At 41.6% G+C, this 19,452-nt stretch overlaps 2 protein-coding genes across 5 annotated transcripts in view; one reads left to right on the top strand and one right to left on the bottom strand.

Moving 5' to 3' along the window:
- Positions 1-209: 209 nt before the first annotated feature.
- Positions 210-19,247, bottom strand: IKZF5 (IKAROS family zinc finger 5). 4 transcript variants are annotated; one of them, XM_073354139.2, is made up of 6 exons: positions 18,555-18,840; positions 8,361-8,456; positions 7,504-7,599; positions 5,927-6,090; positions 5,445-5,627; positions 210-3,065 (listed from the first exon to the last, which is right to left on the bottom strand). In XM_073354139.2, exons 4-6 carry the CDS (start codon positions 6,057-6,059, stop codon positions 2,122-2,124), a joined length of 1,260 nt encoding a protein of 419 aa, XP_073210240.1. In that variant the 5' UTR covers positions 6,060-6,090; positions 7,504-7,599; positions 8,361-8,456; positions 18,555-18,840; the 3' UTR covers positions 210-2,121. The 4 variants fall into 4 exon arrangements, with proteins under 4 accessions (XP_073210240.1, XP_073210239.1, XP_073210241.1 ...); XM_073354138.2 differs by lacking the exons at positions 8,361-8,456; positions 18,555-18,840 and adding an exon at positions 18,913-19,247; XM_073354140.2 differs by lacking the exons at positions 8,361-8,456; positions 18,555-18,840 and adding an exon at positions 18,847-18,886.
- ACADSB (acyl-CoA dehydrogenase short/branched chain) overlaps positions 18,926-19,452 on the top strand; it is a 28,049-nt gene continuing 27,522 nt past the window's right edge. The window contains exon 1 of the mRNA XM_073354142.2: positions 18,926-19,104. Within this exon, the coding sequence (XP_073210243.2) occupies positions 19,069-19,104 (36 nt within the window). The 5' untranslated portion in view covers positions 18,926-19,068. The remainder of the gene's footprint in view (positions 19,105-19,452) is intronic.

The raw sequence follows: 19,452 nt of genomic DNA, 5'->3' as shown, positions 1-19,452 counted from the left end.
TGTATAAAAAGCTCAGTTTACAGAACCTGTACAAGAGCAACAGTCAACTAGATTAAATGTTGAATGAACTGTAGTGCAACCCTCAAAATGACAATAGATATTCAAGTGTATGATTTCAGATGTCTAGGTCTCAGTTTATGCACAAGTATGGTGTAACTGTAGAATTGTTCTGTTTGTGAAGTGTAAGTTTAAAAAAAGCAATTCTAATAAAAGGTTAGTTAATTTTATTACATTAAAATTTATAGTCGCTAAACAAATGCATTCTCCAAATATTCTTGAGTTTATTTATGCAGAAATTAATTAAGAGCCTTCCATTTATTAAAATCCCACTGAAGTCAATGGATTTGGATCAAGCCCATAGCCAGGAAGTTTCATCTCTGATATTAACTAGTGGCATGGGGTGAATTATATGGCCTAATAGACATTTTCTACACTCAATCAGCCACCACAAATTACATACCTACACAACTCACTGGCTATTGTAAGGATAAAAATAGTCTCATGCTAGACAAACCTGTAGAGCCGTGCACTCAAGACCCAAATTTATAATTAAATAATGAAGTGAAAGAAAAGCTCCCAATACCACAACTCTTCTTTCTCCAAGGGCCTGATCCAAAGCCCACTGAAGTAAACAAGAGTCTTTCAGTTGACTTCATTAGATTTTGGATCTTGCTCCAGGACAACAGAAGTTTTTGGATAGACCCCCTACATCTGACATTCAGATGTCCCGTGGGGAAAAATCCCCCAAAATGTTAAGGAAGTAAATCTTGTACCTACTGCCCACAAAACATTCACTCTTATCTTGTATGTCTATGTTCACTTGTGTAGTAAAAAACAAAGCAAAATAACCCACACTTGTCTTGCAACAAGTAGTACAAAATGAAATAAAGTCAAAGTGAATTGCAAAATACAGAGAAAGTTACGTTATTCACTTTTCTGAAACATGACAAATTCAGGTGTTGTAATACCTAGTGCTTTTACAATGATCAAGATTTACAATATAAAAATAGTTACCCCATACAGTGGACGGCATGTACATCTTCAGACAGTATTTGCCAGTCACAGTATTAATCACAGCTTCACACTGTAGCCACCAATATTCCTCTGCCTACCTTCCCCCACAAACAGTGGAGGAAAAAAAGATGGCCATTTGAGCAGGTCCAGAAGGTTAAAAAACCTCTGGTAGGGGCTCTGGTAGACCACAGACAAAGAGAATTCCATGTTAGCTGCAGTTTATATAGACTAGAGTGTGTAACTTTCAAACATATAGGCAACCTAGCAAGACAGTTAAAATACATTGTTTTTCTTTTAAAAAAATTAAAATATGGCCTCTATTTATGTATTTAATAACCTTTAAGTGGGAATGTCTTGACAGTTTTTAAAATGAAAACTGTCCTCATGCAAAGCTGTCTATTGTCTATTTCTCATTTAACCTCTTTTACCAAAGCCTCATTCATAGTGTGTGTATATTTTAAAGGTACCTTCAAGTTTTCTTCATATCTATGAAACTGCTCTCTTTTTTTTTTTTTTTTTTTTTTTTTTTTAAGAAAAAAAGAAAAGGCCTAGCATAAAAAAAACTTTAGAATTCACTAAAACTCAGATGAAACTGACAAATTTTAAATTGTATGTGTCCATGAAAGTGTATTCTTTGCTGTGAGTTAAAGATTTTATCCAGTTTGGTAAACAGTTAGTTTATAAGCATTAATATGGTTTTCATATTAACCATACATTTCACTGTATTAACAACTTTTACTATATTTTAGGTACCAAGACTTCTTATCTTGTTTAATATCTAGTCTGATAGGTTGCAATTTATGTTTAAGGATGCAATCTGGATTGGCATTTGTAGAATGTTTGTCTGGATCTTAAGTGCACATAACTTAAATGTAACAAACATAAAACATGTTACTGCACGCGAATCCTCATAACTTTATTTTAAACAATGACATAAAACTACCACCTCCATGACTCAAATATCCCTGGCATATTTTATGACAACATGAAAAGAATTTTGCCTCCATTGTCAAGTTGTTTATTAGATTTCTTGTTGGGGATGAGCAAGGTCTCCTTCAGCAAGTATGAAACATATGTTAAAAAAACTAAATGAAAGCATGTTTTCAGTCAATGTTGGTTATGTTGACCTCTTGCAAAATGGCAAGCAAAGTCATATTTATTTTTACATTTGCACCCACATATGTTGCACTGAAAAGGATTTTCAAACCCATGACATCCCATGTGAATAGTATAAAGGATATTGTCTGCAAAATACATGTCACAGTGCTGGCAGTGATGCAGAAGCTGAGGATCCTGAACTGGAAGGGTTGGAGCTGGAGTACTTGGCTGACTGTTACTTATGCTAGGAGTACTAGTATGGACGCTGCGATCACTACTTGGACCTGCCACTGGACTGTAGTTTCTTTGACTGTGTGGGGGCCGAGGATCTGGGCTAGTAGGAGATGAACTTTGAGGAATATTTGTTGACACAGATGAAACTACTGCTGGTGCAGTAGGTTGCTGTATTATAAAAGGCTTTTCATCTTGGCATGGTACAACATCAGGAGATGCTGGGTTTTGGTTTTCAGGTGGCAAGCTAGACAACTGTCCTGCTAATGTTGATAGCTGATTTAATGGATTGTCTATCTTAAGGTCTTGTGGATCTCTCGCCAGGCCACCAGTCTGTGTTGTTTTTGTCATGCTTTCATATGCTTCAGTCTGAATATTTGGGATTTCATGGGTGAAATCATTAAGGTAGTCTGGCTTCTGAACCACCATGGAAGGTGGGCTCAAATTAATTAATGATCTTCTGCTGTATCCCAGATTGCTGGTCTTCTTCTGCAAAACCCCCCACATTTTCTTGCTGCTCAGGGAAGACCTAGTACCTTTTATAGGTACCATTTTATGCTTGCGTCTACGATGATGAGACAGGTTACTTCTGTCACTGCAGCGGAAGGAACACAATTCACATTTATATGGTTTTTCACCAGTATGTGATCGCATGTGCGCTTCCAGATGACGTTCATAGGCTGATGCAAATGGACATAGATGGCATCTGTGTGGCTTTTCACCTGAAAGAGAAAATTACAGTGTAACAATTTATGTATACTTGTACAAAGCAGCCTAACAGAACATGGAAGAGAGTGAATGTATGTGGGGGCTACTAACTGAATAGAGCATTTCATTTTTTAATCAACAGTTCAAATCCAGTCCAACTCACTGCTAATGGAAGGTTGCAGGGTGTCATAAGTGAAATGAGTTTGGAGGTCTCCTCCTGCTTTCAGTAGGCAAGTTTAAACTTTAGAAAAGCCACCACTATTACTACAATTGACACTAATTGAGACCCTTGTTGGAATGGTGCGAAAATATGAATGGTATGTAGTCTGAATAATACTCACACCTCTAGAAGTGCTTTGTCCAAAATGGGTTTGAGGCATGTAGGCAAGACAGCATGGCAAAGCTTGTTCAGTTACCTGCCATAGCTTTATTTGTTTTATGAATAACTACGCTTCAAATTGAGATTTGCAGTGTTATCAGTCTGCCTTTTTACAAGCACCCACGTGGCTTTCAAATTTAAGAAAAATATAAGGACAAGTTTTTAGGACCCTGTGGTTAAATTAAAAAAAAAGTAAACTATGCCCCTGTAGAGTTAAGTGCTGTGTCACGGAGATGCAATTCTCGAGACACCCCTAACATCCAGCCCCCACCATCATGGAGTAGAACTGCACTGGTTACACTGTCTGGGGAGGTTCTGTATTCAGGAGGCTGGAGCTAGATTTTGGCTTTTTAATGATGCCAGCTGAGCTCTAGTAGAATACCAGATATCATGTAGGCTCTATCCTCACTAATGCATTTAAAGTGTTTGAAAAACCATTTTCAAACATGATTACAGGAAACACATTCGTAACAGTACAGTCGGCGCCTATGATCTTCCTTTAAGATAGAGAGATCCTTCAGAGTTGTTTAGATGAAACCTTTTCATTTGATCCAGAATGTTTCAAAAGCCCAAAGGTTTTAGTGCTTTGTGTTCTGGGAATTAAAACTCCAGATTTATGCTAGTAAAGAGGCTTAATGCCCTGCTGATGGTACTGATATCGTTAACTTCATAACTAGAATTATAGACCAGCTTCCAGGAAGGTGCTGTTCCATTAATTCTTCTACAAAGACTCCAGGGTATAACAGGTGTGACCTTTCTCTCCTTGGCACTAGGGAGAATAGCCTTAACTTTCTCTCTAAAGAAGTTTCCACAAACTGACTTCCAAAAAGGAGTTATGTGTCTGCAGGCATCTACCATTGATCTCGCATTCATACAAGATTGTAGGATGCGTGCATCTGCTGCTCCCAGATGAGAATTTTTATGTTTATATTTCTCCCAGGGGATATTTAGTTGGTTTTCTGCCAGAATTCAAACCAGTATTTTCTCAAGCAGGACTGGTAATCCCGATATAGAAAAATTGGGAAACTTTCCAGTGACAGGCATCTTATTGCTTAGTATCACAGCTTGGGACACTCAACTGTGATTCTTTCTTCTAGCCAGACCTGCTTTACCACCAGCTTCAGAAGAGAAGCGCAAGAAAAAGCAGCGGCAGCCCTTGGTGTAAGGTACTTTTGTACTATCTTTTCAGAGGTTGGCACGTGTTCACCAACTGGGACTGGATATCTCTGTAATAAGCATACAATTTATACCAAGATTAAGCAAACAATCACATAAAGACAGGAGGGGACACTGAGCACTGGAATGCCACCCCTGAAAGATAATTTAACAGCTTTAAAATAAGAGTTATGGGAGGTTCCACTATGAAATGGAAGCATGGTGGAAGGGAGTAGGGCTCTATTGTAACTTATACTTTTTGGAGAATGGAAATTTTCAGTTTACTAACTGATCTTTAGTACTCAAAAATGCCTTCATTAATTTTAGACACTGTGCTTTTCTTGTAAAATTGGCCTACAGGCAGATATTTCAACATTATCTTCTAGTAATAAAATATAATTTCATGTACTAGTGTAAGCAAAATATTTACTCAGTTTCTTGGTTTATAATTAGTGTTTGATTGAGACCATCGCAACAACAAGAGCTATTCTCTGAGACCCAAAATCCTGCCAACATTTACGCATGTGCTAAAACTTTACCAGAAGGACTAGTCCCATTGAAATCAATGCAACAATTTATGCTAGTAAAGCTAACCACACACATAAATGCTTATAGGATTGGGGCCTAAACAAGCATTATGAAAATACAGCACCTAATCTTTTAAAAAGGGAAAAATCTTTAAGAAATCCCACAGACTTTGCGTACAGTTGAGGAAAGTTGTCATCACTATGACACTGTTGGAAGATACATACACACGTCTGCAAAGCCTATGAGTGAGTTAGTTCCATATACACGGAGCATAGAATACAGAGGCACTGAAACACTGCCCCACAGCAAAGTACTGTAGAATCCTTCATACCTGTGTGAATTCTGATATGCTCTATAAGCCGTGCTGTTCCTTTGCTGGCATAGTTGCAATATCGACACTTCAGTTTTCCATCAAATGTCCTTTCAAACCCATCCACTAACATTCCTGAGTTTTCATCCAGTGAAACTTCAACAGAAGGATGATCTAGTCCATTCTGATCACCATCTGCTCCAGCTATAAACAGTAAATGCAGTAGAGATTCTGACTGAGAATCACTGGGTTGTTGCTTTTTGTTACAGTGACACTAGTCCAAACTTCTTAGCTCCTTATTCCCCTAACCCCCACACAAAAATAAACTAATGAGAAATAAGTTTTGATGAAAAATGTTTTTTTACAAAAGACTTCCCCCAAAGATTCTACAGCTTTACAGACTAGTATAGTAGCCTTCATAATAAGCATGTTCAAATGCAAACATCAGCACAATCACCCCCCCAAAAAAACTAGAATACTTGACAGCACTGAAGAGAGCCTACCTCCCTGAAGGGCATCTGCTTCATTGTCCCCACTAACAGATCCAGAAATCATATTTACATGGTGTGTCTGTTGAGTAAGATATTCCTGAAAATCTTTTACAAAGTCCAGAGGCTCCGGTTTCTTTTCACCCATATTCACACTTTGAGTTTACAATAACTTGTGCCTAGAAAAAAATCAATCAGAGAACATTTTACTGAATTTGAAACAAAAGAATTCACATTTACCGAAACCACTGTAAATCAAGGATGACATCTCTATAGTCTTGTTAACTAAAATGCATATGGTCAAAAGTAAAATACACATGAACAGACAATCATAAGAGTATTGTTGAAATCTTCACAGCAGCTCAATGCTATTTAAAGATCTCAGATAGTCACAGTTGGGAAGATGGTTCTCAGCAACAGTATTATAAATACTTTAAATTTAATAAAATGATGTAATAAAAGTCAAAGTTTAGTTGACTATGTGGACACGAGAACAAATTTCAATCTAACTTTACCATTCAGTTCAGAAATATTAAATAATCTTTACAAAGGTTTAGATTCAAATAGAACATTTTTTGACATTCCAGACAATTTTTTTCTTAAATGCCGAGATTTGACATCTTAGCATGGAAGGAAATTTATTGTAAAGAAGAGACTTCTTGCATTGACAATTTTATACTGTAATTGTTCTATAACTTAGAATTTTATGTTCAGAAATAATATTTCTCACGGACTTAAAGTTAGGCACATGCACAGTTATGGTTCATGAAATAATGAACCATAACTATGCATCACAGTGCATTCAAGACTGTCAAGAATGTTCATCATCATCTGGCAAGGAAAATTATATTTTGATTTATTCAAGTTTCAAATCAGCAACTGAGGGGAACAGATTTCAGAGGATGAGAAATTCCAAGTTTTCAAGCGTCAAATTTGGTGTTCAACGCATATTTTCTGTTAGTGTTATAAAAATCGTATAAATTAGAGGGAACTCATTCATTAAGAAGAGCTAAATTACAAAACAACGTTTAATCTTAAAGTCACTGAGATTTCAAAGCAGTACTGATATTATTACAGTACCATCACTTTCTCAAAGTTTCAAGTAACTTGGATACATTTTACTTTTTTTGGTAAAGAAACCCATTTCACATCCAATAGTAAAGCTTACGCCTCTTACCAACAATATGAATTGAAGTAGTGAGTCTAGCACTCTACTCATCTGTAAATTGGACATAAAAACCCTACCTACATTAGTGGTTTTGTGAGACTAAAGAGAACTGATTATTTTACTGCATTAGATGACTAAAAAAATTCATTTAATGTATATTAAAGAAATTAAAAGTCTATACGTAAAAATACTTGGAGACTTGAAAAATCTTCACTGACATGAACTGAGCAGCTCAGCAATGCCTGAGGCTACCATTTTATTGATTATTCCAGTAGGAAACAGAGCTGAATGACGCATATCATGACAGGAAAATCAGAGCTGCAGCCAGAGACAAGAACACAGCAGGAGATTTCTCCAGCTATTTTTAGCTAAGTTCTTTAGTTTTTCCCTGTGTTTGTTTTTTAAAGGTCTACATGAATTGTACCTGAATTTCAGTTTCCTCCTAGGTAGCAAACATACTCCAACCTGTACTCCCAGTAGGTCAGACAGAAAGCAAGGGAGCACAGCTGCCCCACTTTCCCTAGAACAAAAAATAAATAAAAAAATTAGTCTGTCAAACTTATGTTTTCTGATTTCTTAATCAAATATTTTTTAGCTTCTTGCTTAACTTTCAAAAGAGAGGCTCCCCTGCAACAAATAAAATTCATAGCAGTAGTTCAATTATTTCATTACATGAACTACATTTCCAGAAGGAGATCCTTTCATTGACCCCAGCCACTCCTCATACATAGAAAATATGAGAAAATTGAGCAAAACAAAACCCAAAATCTGGCATTCAAGTTAATTGGTTTTAGTGGATACTTAACAGCAAAAACCATATTAATAGCGGCTGTAATGAGGCCTTGGATTGTAGGAGTTGTAGCCATATTCATACTGGGGGTAGTAAGACTGTCCTTGTCTGTGCTGTTGGTAGCTGTTACCCCAGCTTCTTCCTGGCCACTGATCAGATCTATTACCATCTTGCCAGCCGTGCCTATCACCTCTGCCTCCAAACTGCCTGCCATCTTGAAACCACCAAGCTGTATGGAGCTCTCAAATACTTCATTCTGCAGACAACTAGTAGTGATCCACAAAACAAATTTTGGGGGAACCACTTTTCTGTAGGACAGGCAACTGGAAAACACACACTGTAATAGTGTTGATTTTAGTGATGGGAAGAGGGCTTACAGTGGCAGTGCTGCATAATTCTGTGTTCCCAGCCAAAGAATTTGAGTTTAATATTTTGTATAGGACGTGGGGTTTCGTTAGACTGCATTATCTTTCAATAATAAAAAAATTCACCATTTGTCACTCTTTTTCAATATCACCATTGTAAATTACCAGACTTTCATAGGACTTTGACTTGCAGCAAGTTTAAGATGGAAGATAAGTTTCAGTCTGAAAAGGGACAGTTTCAATCAGACGTTTCAATTGCTGCAAATTATCACAGAAATCATTATCTACATTTCAATTGGCAAATCCTTTCATTTTACAGTAATGACCAGAGTTTCATTAGATGATCTGCAAATGTCCAGTACCAAACTCCAGATCACTACTAGTCACACAGTGCTTTGCATTTTCAAAGTTCTTCACTAACACCGAATTAAATAACTTGTAAAAGTCACTTATGAGGCCTAATTCAGCACATACCACTAGAATACTGGTTTTCTGCAGACTCTTTAGAGAGATGTCTATATGAACCTTTCTTTCACAATAATGCTTTGTATTAAACAATATAGTATTAGTGCAACATTCTACTGTATTGTTGATCCCAGTTTGATACACCAGTTAAGTCACTTGCTACTTGTCTAGTAATAGCTGGAAACTTTTCAATGTCAACATGCTAAGCCCCCAGAATAGGGAGTGTCTCCTATACCAATTTACTACAGTGGTATGCAACCTGTAGTCCTTGAGGGCAACTGTACTAAGAAAATTTCTATTAAAATACAAATTGAAAATCTGTTCTGGAAGTGTTTCCTAGAGAACATAAGTATTTGAACAAAACCCACCACTTCAGGAATACAGTATTAGGCTCAACCCCCAACAGCTTCTCCTGAAACTTCTGATGTGAGGTGAGAGCACTGAGAAGTTGCTGTCCTTTTCCTGCTGCAGCTGTTCGCAGCTTCCCCACTACTCATCTGCTGCATGTCAGGAATGACATAAGAGAAGCAGATCAGGTTACACTATTCTCTGCTTACCTGCCAAGTTGCCGGAGTCTCTGGGAGAGCAGGATGGGAGCTCAATCAGCTCTGCCTTAACCTATAGAAATGCCTAGTGAAGGATGTCTCCTCACCCTCACACAGGGCAGTCAGGCAGAGGAGAAAAAAGAGAAGCTGAAAACGAACCACCAGTTATGGCTCCCTGATTCTCTGCCAGAGGTCAGTTTAGAGCCTTGGGGTTGTTCTACCTTGCACCAGTTGTAAGTGGTCCCTAAGGGACCACTAAACCATAAACCAGCTGAGGATTGCCAGAATGCAACATGCTTCAGTGGCTTCCCCTATACAACTTGACCCCAGCAGGGCGCATCAGGATGGAAGCATAAAAGCTAGCTAGGTATATGTGGATGGTGCCCTCCTGAGAAAATCTGCCTCAAAAAAGTGAGCGTGGTGTCTTGACTTTTTTGAAATAACATGTTCAGGCTGAAAGTGTTGGATACCACTGCTGTTCCAATTGCCTGATTCAGGAACAGCACTAATGAGCTTCAGAAGCAGTATTCGGTTCTTATTTGGAAGGATAGTCAACAAGACGTACTTTTGGTGGTTTGAGAGAATAAAGGAGAGGACCTTGGAAACATCAAAGGAGTGAAATAGGAGTGCTACCTTATCAATTCAAATCAGTTCCACCTTGTCCTTTTCACTCCAATATTGAAGAAATACAGAGGCAGAAAACCACTCTGGAAGTATATATCCCATACATATAGAGATAACTTTAATAAAATATGTAAAGTCCCACAAGTCTACAGTGAGAAACAAAATCAAGACATTCCTAGTACTCAAAACTGTATAACAATTATACTTTCTAACAACTCACCAACAACCACATACCACACAACAGAACCACTAACCCAGGAACCTATCCTTGCAACAAAGCCCGTTGCCAACTGTGCCCACATATCTATTCAGGGGACACCATCACAGGGCCTAATAACATCAGCCACACTATCAGAGGCTCATTCACCTGCACATCCACCAATGTGATATATGCCATCATGTGCCAGCAATGCCCCTCTGCCATTTACATTGGTCAAACTGGACAGTCTCTACATAAAAGAATAAATGGACACAAATCAGATGTCAAGAATTATAACATTCATAAACCAGTCGGAGAACATTTCAATCTCTCTGGTCACGCAATCACAGACATGAAGGTCGCTATCTTACAACAAAAAAACTTCAAATCCAGACTCCAGCAAGAAACTGCTGAATTGGAATTCATTTGCAAATTGGATACTATTAATTTAGGCTTAAATAGAGACTGGGAGTGGCTAAGTCATTATGCAAGGTAGCCTATTTCCCCTTGTTTTTTCCTAACCCGCCCCATTCCCCCCCCCCCCCAAGACGTTCTGGTTAAACTTGGATTTAAACTTGGAGAGTGGTCAGTTTGGATGAGCTATTGCCAGCAGGAGAGTGAGTTTCTGTGTGTGTGTTTCCGGGGGGGGGGGGGGGGGGAGAAAGCCTGGATTTGTGCAGGAAATGGCCCACCTTGATTATCATGCACATTGTAGGGAGAGTGGTCACTTTGGATAAGCTATTACCAGCAGGAAAGTGAGTTTGTGTGTGGGGGGGCGGAGGGTGAGAAAACCTGGATTTGTGCTGGAAATGGCCCAACTTGATGATCACTTTAGATAAGCTATTACCAGCAGGACAGTGGGGTGGGAGGAGGTATTGTTTCATGGTCTCTGTGTGTATATAATGTCTTCTGCAGTTTCCACGGTATGCATCCGATGAAGTGAGCTGTAGCTCACGAAAGCTCATGCTCAAATAAATTGGTTAGTCTCTAAGGTGCCACAAGTACTCCTTTTCTTTTTGCGAATACAGACTAACACGGCTGTTACTCTGAAACCTGTCATTATGCAAGGCACTGCATTTAGCCGTATGGAGTGGAAATCTATCAACTGCATGAAAAAACTTGTACAGATACAGACAGACATCATCTTCCTTTCCAAATGCAAACAGATGGACATCGTACCAAAAGGACTGAAAGTAAAAAAATCCATTACAATCTACATACCACACAGACTATGCTGACAGCTTGTGCCACACGCTCTCAAAGAAACTGCGGAATCACCTGATCAACATCCTCTACAGCAAACAGGGAAAGATTAAGAATGAGCTCTCAAAAATGGATACTCTCATAAAAAAACAACCTTCCACACAAACTTCCTCGTGGCTGGATTTTACTAAAACTAGACAAGCCATTTACAATGCACACTTTGCTTCTCTACAAAAGAAAAAGGACACTAAACTTTCTGAACTACTACATGCTACAAGGGGCCACAGGAATGGTTCCTTCAACCCACCCAGCAATATTGTTAACATATCCAACTATACTCTCAGCCCAGCAGAAGCAGCTGTCCTATCTCGGGGCCTCTCCTTCTGCCCCTCCACCACTACGAACATGATACAGTTCTGTGGTGACCTAGAATCCTATTTTCGACATCTCCGACTCAAGGAATATTTCCAAAATACCTCTGAACAACATATTAATCCACAGAGGCCTCCCTACCAACACTACAAAAAGAAGGATTCTAGGTGGACTCCTCCTGAAGGTCGAAACAGCAGACTGGACTTCTACATAGAGTGCTTCCGCCGACGTGCACGGGCTGAAATTGTGGAAAAGCAGCATCACTTGCCCCATAACCTCAGCCATGCGGAACACAATGCCATCCACAGCCTCAGAAACAACTTGACATCATAATCAAAAAGGCTGACAAAGGAGGTGCTGTTGTCATCATGAATAGGTCGGAATATGAACAAGAGGCTGCTCGGCAGCTCTCCACCACCACTTTCTACAAGCCATTACCCTATGATCCCACTGAGAGTTACCAAAAGCAACTACAGCATTTGCTCAAGAAACTTCCTGAAAAAGCACAAGATCAATCTGCACAGACACACCCCTGGAACCCCGACCTGGGATATTCTATCTACTACCCAAGATCCATAAACCTGGAAATCCTGGGCGCCCCATCATCTCAGGCATTGACACCCTGACAGCAGGATTGTCTGGCTATGTAGACTCCCTCCTCAGGCCCTACGCTACCAGCACTCCCAGCTACCTTTGAGACACCACTGACTTCCTGAGGAAACTTCAATCCATCGGTGATCTTCCTGATAACACCATCCTGGCCACTATGGATGTAGAAGCCCTCTACACCAACATTCCACACAAAGATGGACTACAAGCCGTCAAGAACACTATCCCCGATAATGTCACGGCTAACCTGGTGGCTGAACTTTGTGACTTTGTCCTTACCCATAACTATTTTACATTTGGGGACAATGTATACCTTCAGATCAGCGGCACTGCTATGGGTACCCGCATGGCCCCACAGTATGCCAACATTTTTATGGCTGATTTAGAACAACGCTTCCTCAGCTCTCGTCCCCTAAAGCCCCTACTCTACTTGCGCTATATTGATGACATCATCATCATCTGGACCCATGGAAAAGAAGCCCTTGAGGAATTCCACCATGATTTCAACAATTTCCATCCCACCATCAACCTCAGCCTGGTCCAGTCCACACAAGAGATCCACTTCCTGGACACTACAGTGCTAATAAACAATGGTCACATAAATACCACCCTATACCGGAAACCTACTGATCGCTATTCCTACCTACATGCCTCCAGCTTTCACCCTGACCACACCACACGATCCATCGTCTACAGCCAAGCTCTGCGATACAACCGCATTTGCTCCAACCCCTCAGACAGAGACGAACACCTACAAGATCTCTGTCAAGCTTTCTTACAACTAAAATACCCACCTGCAGGAAGTGAAGAAACAGATTGATAGAGCCAGAAGAGTTCCCAGAAGTCACCTACTACAGGACAGGCCTAACAAAGAAAATAACAGAACGCCACTAGCCATCACCTTCAGCCCCCAACTAAAACCCCTCCAACGCATTATTAAGAATCTACAACCTATCCTGAAGGATGACCCAACACTCTCACAAATCTTGGGAGAAGGCCAGTCCTTGCCTACAGACAGCCCCGCAACCTGAAGCAAATACTCACCAACAACCACATACCATACAACAGAACCACTAACCCAGGAACCTATTCTTGCAACAAAGCCCGTTGCCAACTGTGCCCACATATCTGTTCAGGGGACACCATCACAGGGCCTAACAACATCAGCCACACTATCAGAGGCTCGTTCACCTGCACATCCACCAATGTGATATATGCCATCATGTGCCAGCAATACCCCTCTGCCATTTACATTGGTCAAACTGGACAGTCTCTACGTAAAAGAACAAATGGACACAAATCAGATGTCAAGAATTATAACATTCATAAACCAGTTGGAGAACACTTCAATCTCTCTGGTCACGCAATCACAGACATGAAGGTCGCTATCTTACAACAAAAAAACTTCAAATCCAGACTCCAGCGAGAAACTGCTGAATTGGAATTCATTTGCAAATTGGATACTATTAATTTAGGCTTAAATAGAGACTGGGAGTGGCTAAGTCATTATGCAAGGTAGCCTATTTCCCCTTGTTTTTTCCTAACCCGCCCCATTCCCCCCCCCCCCCCAAGACATTCTGGTTAAACTTGGATTTAAACTTGAAGAATGGTCAGTTTGGATGAGCTATTGCCAGCGGGAGAGTGAGTTTCTGTGTGTGTGTGTGTGTGTGTGTGTGTGAGAGAGAGAGAAAGCCTGGATTTGTGCTGGAAATGGCCCACCTTGATTACCATGCACATTGTAGGGAGAGTGGTCACTTTGGATGGGCTATTACCAGCAGGAAAGTGAGTTTGTGTGTGGGGGGGCGGAGGGTGAGAAAACCTGGATTTGTGCTGGAAATGGCCCAACTTGATGATCACTTTAGATAAGCTATTACCAGCAGGACAGTGGGGTGGGAGGAGGTATTGTTTCATGGTCTCTGTGTGTATATAATGTCTTCTGCAGTTTCCACGGTATGCATCCGATGAAGTGAGCTGTAGCTCACGAAAGCTCATGCTCAAATAAATTGGTTAGTCTCTAAGGTGCCACAAGTACTCCTTTTCTTTTTGCGAATACAGACTAACACGGCTGTTACTCTGAAACCTTTCTAACAACTGTCACACTAAAACCACCTGAAGGTAAAACCACAACAAAACTAAATTGATAGGTGAGAAAGATCCCCAGGTACCCTTGGTTTGAAAATAAGTCAAAGGGGTTTCCCTACTTGACATCTTTTTTCATTTGTTAAACATGATTTTTCCATTTTCCTTTCTTTCTTGCTCAACACTAGCCAACATTCCAATGGGTTATTTATGTCCTTGTTTATCAACATTGATTACTGGTATCAATTGTGTCTAAAAAATTATTGGAATGGGGTTAACCAGTGGAGGTTTCCTAAGATAGGCTTTATCTGCTATTTTTGGAATCTGATACAGCGGCTAAAATTCAGCCCTGGAGTAAGTGGGTGCTGTTGTGACAATTGGGCCTACAAATTTACCCAAAATGTGAGCTCAATGGTAATAAGTATGTATAAATTCATAAAATGTTACAGTACTCTGTAACAACAAAGGTTGATGGATAGAAGTCCAAATGGAAGACAGAATAACTGAATTAGTCTAAATAAAAAGGCCTAGTTGATATGACTCAGGGACTGTTAAAATTACACTTGATAAAAACAGGATATGTGGAGCCAGAAGTTAATAAGCTAAGATTGGTATATCAAATATTAGGCCCAACTGGTGGACAAAATAATGAGGGGATAGGCTATTCCACCCTCACTCCCTTTTTGGGGTCCTTAAAAGAAAGATTTTGTGAGGACATATGGAGAGAACAGAGAGAGGCTACTGGAGTGAGTGTCAGTATCACCGTTGCCAACCCCCAGCTTCCTGGGTCCCTAGGTCTTCATCATCTTGATCCTGAGAGGTGTCCTAACCAGAACGAGCCAAAGAGAGAAGCCCAGATGACATTGCCCCCCCTACCATCTCCAGCTGAATCCCAAACATCACCTAGGATGATAGTTATTACCATCTTTAATGCCATGTAAGAGACTGTCAAACAAGGGGGCTTTTCCTTCTAAGATGAACTGAAAAACAACAGCAGCAGCAACATCTCCAGCCCATCTCAACTAACTTCTTCTCTTTTCCCCAAAAGGACAGTTATTACCATCTTTTGATACCATCTAAGACACTAACAACAGGGGGTTTCTCCTTTTAAAAACATGCTCCTAAAGGGAAAGGGAACAAAAAATACTGTTACAATGAAAGCCTTATTTAATACTTTGCATTTCAAAGGTTTTAATAATTTCATTCTTTTCTGTACCTTTAATACAAGGTTAAAAAGATTTTTAATGGTGTGTTTGCCATGATGCTAAGCAGGCTGAGATCTCTGTATACCAAGCTACAGGCCTTGTATAACTCTGTTTAACATTAGACAATGACTGGGTTTTGTCACCACCTTTAGCTCATTTATTCCATCTAAATTAATACAAGCATGCCACTCTATTGGCTTCCAAAGAGTCGTGCCCTTTTATGGCAGGACTGAATATGGTCCACTATTCTCTCTTCTGATCACTGTAAGTTAACTCTGGGCACACCTTTACACATCAATTTTGCCTACCCTCTTTCAGATATCAGCTTCCTCTAGGTTTAAGTTAACTTGTGTTCCATTTGTTGGTGACTCCTGCAGTAAAACAAAGATACCAGCTCATGCATTAAAAAGGGGGAGGGGGATGGGAGAAAGCAATTTAGATTCCAGAGGCCATGTCTCACCAAGTTATAACTTTAAGGCATGTCAAATATAGGGATTAAACCAGTGGTGCACAAACAGGGGGGTGCCAAAGGTTCGGGAGGGGAAGAGTTGGGGGCCGGGTGGTGTGAAGAAACTTTAGCCTTTCACCCTTTAAAAAAAACAAACCAACAACATATTAATAAAAGCACAGGCTGGCTTATTTTCAACAATTTAAGTTTCTTAACTACTGCAGGCCTACTATGCCTTTAAAATTAATTTTGATTCTCTAATTTTAAAACTCATTTAATGATTAATAATTTATATTAAAAGACAAACTGGTAACATATAAAAGAATAGTTGAGAGCCTGGGACCTTTCAAGTGAGTTAGACACTATAACACTAAACTAAATGAACGAACAGTCATCTCTGTTTTTCCCCCTCCACCTTCTGGCATGAAAAATAGTTTCAGCTCACAAGTAATGGAGAAGGGGTATGACAAATTCTATTAATGGTGGGGGGGAGGGTGGGGGCCTGCGAATGGAAAAGTTTGCGCACCACTGGACTAAACCATTCAACAATGAAGATTAGAAAATTGAGTTTTGGGATGGCTCAACAGGAATCAACATTTAAAAACTATATTTTCACCAAAGAGTCTATTGTGATACTCTTTGCTTCAAGGGGAAAATTGATTCATGTGGTAATTTACACAGTAACATTTCAGTCTGAAAAACTCTAACAGATGAATGAATACTGAAAAGTGCAACTGGGGAAAGACAAAAGATATGATTTAGTGGTCTGACCATCATGTTTAAATTAACTCCATTCCCTCCATTCAACTCCACTGAACCTCAGACGCCCCTCATCCTTCTGATGTTCGTAAATTCCCAACAGGATTTAAAAACTAACTCAAACCTCACCATTTTCTGTTTCGCATGCAAGGAACACTTCTGTGACCTTGCTTAAATGAACAAATAGCATATCATGCATTTAAAAAAAAATGCACACAATTTTTCCCCAAGAGAGAGGAGAGAGAGAAAAAAACCACAGCTGACAGATACTAATCATATTACATACTAAAGTTGCTCATGACATGGCTATGGGTACCTGAACAGAATAAATTAAGCTATATATGTAATTTTTAGATGACATCTCAAACTACTCTTATGAAATTCTACTCATGTGGAGAATATAATTTTTTTTAATGCACCACCAAGCATCATGGAAAATGGAAGGGTAATAGATTTTGTACCTTAACTGGTAAGTTTTCATGATAATTTTGACAGGCCGTATATAGTAATCCGAGATTCTACCTACTACAAGCGTCACAGAGTTTTTTATAGCACATTCTTTAAGAATAGGGGGTTTGTTTAATTAATTGTTCTTGGGCAACATTTTCCATCCTATACTTCACTGTTGTATAGAGTACTGGGTGGGCACTGGTTGTCTGCCTGGATACCCCCATTCACCCTAAAGCTAGCTGCATTTCAGCAGTGCTGTATGCATATATTCTAGAAAATGCTATAGAATGCTTTAATATGAAAGCCTTACGTAAAATATTACTGAAGTCTTCTACAGGTCTCTTAAAGTAAAAATTCACACACATGCACTGTGGAGCCTTCTGGTTTGCTCCTACACTTCAGATACCATGGCTCTGAAATAGCTGTGACACAAACAAGCAGTTTGAAAACCTTTGACAGCAAGCAAACATACATATGAAGTGTCACATTTTCCTTCAAGGAAGTCTCTCTGATACCATCTCAGCCTGCTATGAAACCACTAGCTGAGTATCTCAGAATGAAGGGATTCTTTCATAAAGCGAAGAATCAAACACCTGTGAACCCCAGTAACTGTCATGTGACTTATTCTATTACTTTCTTCCCAAGGAGTACCAGGAGGAGGAGGGGAAAATCAGGATCTAAAACAGTCCCACATAATGCTCAAGGTTTTAAACACAGTTTCATGACCTGAGAATTAATTCCTCACAAAAAGTTACTAACAACTTTTCAAAGAGCTCCCACCTGGCACTCTTCAAAGTCTGTGACACAAATAAGTCTTCATACAAAGGCCAAGAACCAGATTCTCCACACCCCATTCAGAGCACTGCTTCCCACACCAGTTGCCTGGTAGGAGCCAAACATGGGAGGAAAACAACACTACCACTGCAGAATTCTGTTAAGCAAACTCGATTGAAAGAAAAGAGGGTTTATAGCAGATTCATATCCATTCCCAAGGGGGTGCTATGAACTCCAGGCCAGAGAAAACACTTCCCGAAGACGGATCTCTCACACCCATCCCACATTCAATACCCCTCGTTTGTGTCGGTTTAAGTTTTGTTAAAAATTAGACCACCTTTGGAACCGCGCCAGGTGCATCTGTCGGCCATCCGCCCTCGCCATCTGTCTCCCCGGCGGAGCGGTGCAAGAGAAAGAAACGGCCACCCCATTTCTGGAGAAGGGAAAAACCCCCGTGGGCCTCCTCCCTTAACTCCGGGAGCGAGTGGCAAAGAGCAGGGGCACCCTATCCCGCCGGGGGCCACACACACATCCCACCCACTCACCTGGGAGCCAGACAGAGAGCAAGGAAAGCCCCCCCCCACTCACCTGGAGGCAGAAGAGAAGACCCACTGCCCCCCAGGGGTCCGCCTCTGCAGGGCGGGGAGCTGTCACTGCTTCCGCCCTCGGCCCCAGCCCCACTGCAGCCTCCTGCTCCCCGAGGACAGGGCCGCGGCCCCGGGTGGAGAAGACAAGGGGGCTAGTCACAGGCGGCGACGGCGGCGGCCCCTGGGGGATGAGGGCACTGGGCGGCTCTCACCCGCCCCCATAGCCCGGCTCCTGAGCTACGGGGCGAGAGCATCACTCACCTCCCCTGCACCCCACCGCTCCCAACACCCACCGCAGCCGCCATGTTTGTTGTGAGTGTCTCCCGTAGTAGTCGCCCCGCCCGCCCCGTTCCTCCCACCTCGCGAGACTGGCGAGCCCCGCGCAGGCGCAGTCCGCGCGCGGTGGCCGTGGCGCTGGACGGCCGCTGCTGCGAGCCCGAGCGGCGGAGGGGCTCGCTGGGTTCGCCGCCGGCGAAGGGGAGTCGGGAGCCGGGGCGGCGGCAGCAGCAGCGAACATGGCGGCAGCGGCGCTGTGGCGGAGCTGCGCGAAGGTGACTCGTGAACCTGCAGGGGTCGGGCTGCCTCTGCCCCGCTCTACTCGCGGGCCGGGAGCCCCCTTCTCCAAGGAGGCGCTGCGGGGTGCCGGGTCCGCCCGGAGAGCGGAGGCCCCGCCCCTCTGCCCCGAGCCTGGCCGCGCCCGGAGCGGGGTTGTCAGCTTTCTACAGGCACAAAACCCGAACGCTCTGGCCCCGCCCCTTCCCTGAGACCACGCCCCTTCCTGTGGGGGGGCCCCTCTCACTTTCACTGGCTCGGGGGCTGGGGTGCAGGAGAGGCTGAGGGCTCTAAGTGGGGGTGCGGGCTCTGGGGTGGGGCCAGAAATGAGGGGTTCGGGGGGTGGG

Source organism: Lepidochelys kempii, chromosome 7 (genome assembly GCF_965140285.1).
Source record: "Lepidochelys kempii isolate rLepKem1 chromosome 7, rLepKem1.hap1, whole genome shotgun sequence".
Lineage (NCBI taxonomy): Eukaryota > Metazoa > Chordata > Testudines > Cheloniidae > Lepidochelys > Lepidochelys kempii.
This window is presented reverse-complemented; position numbering and strand designations above follow the sequence as displayed.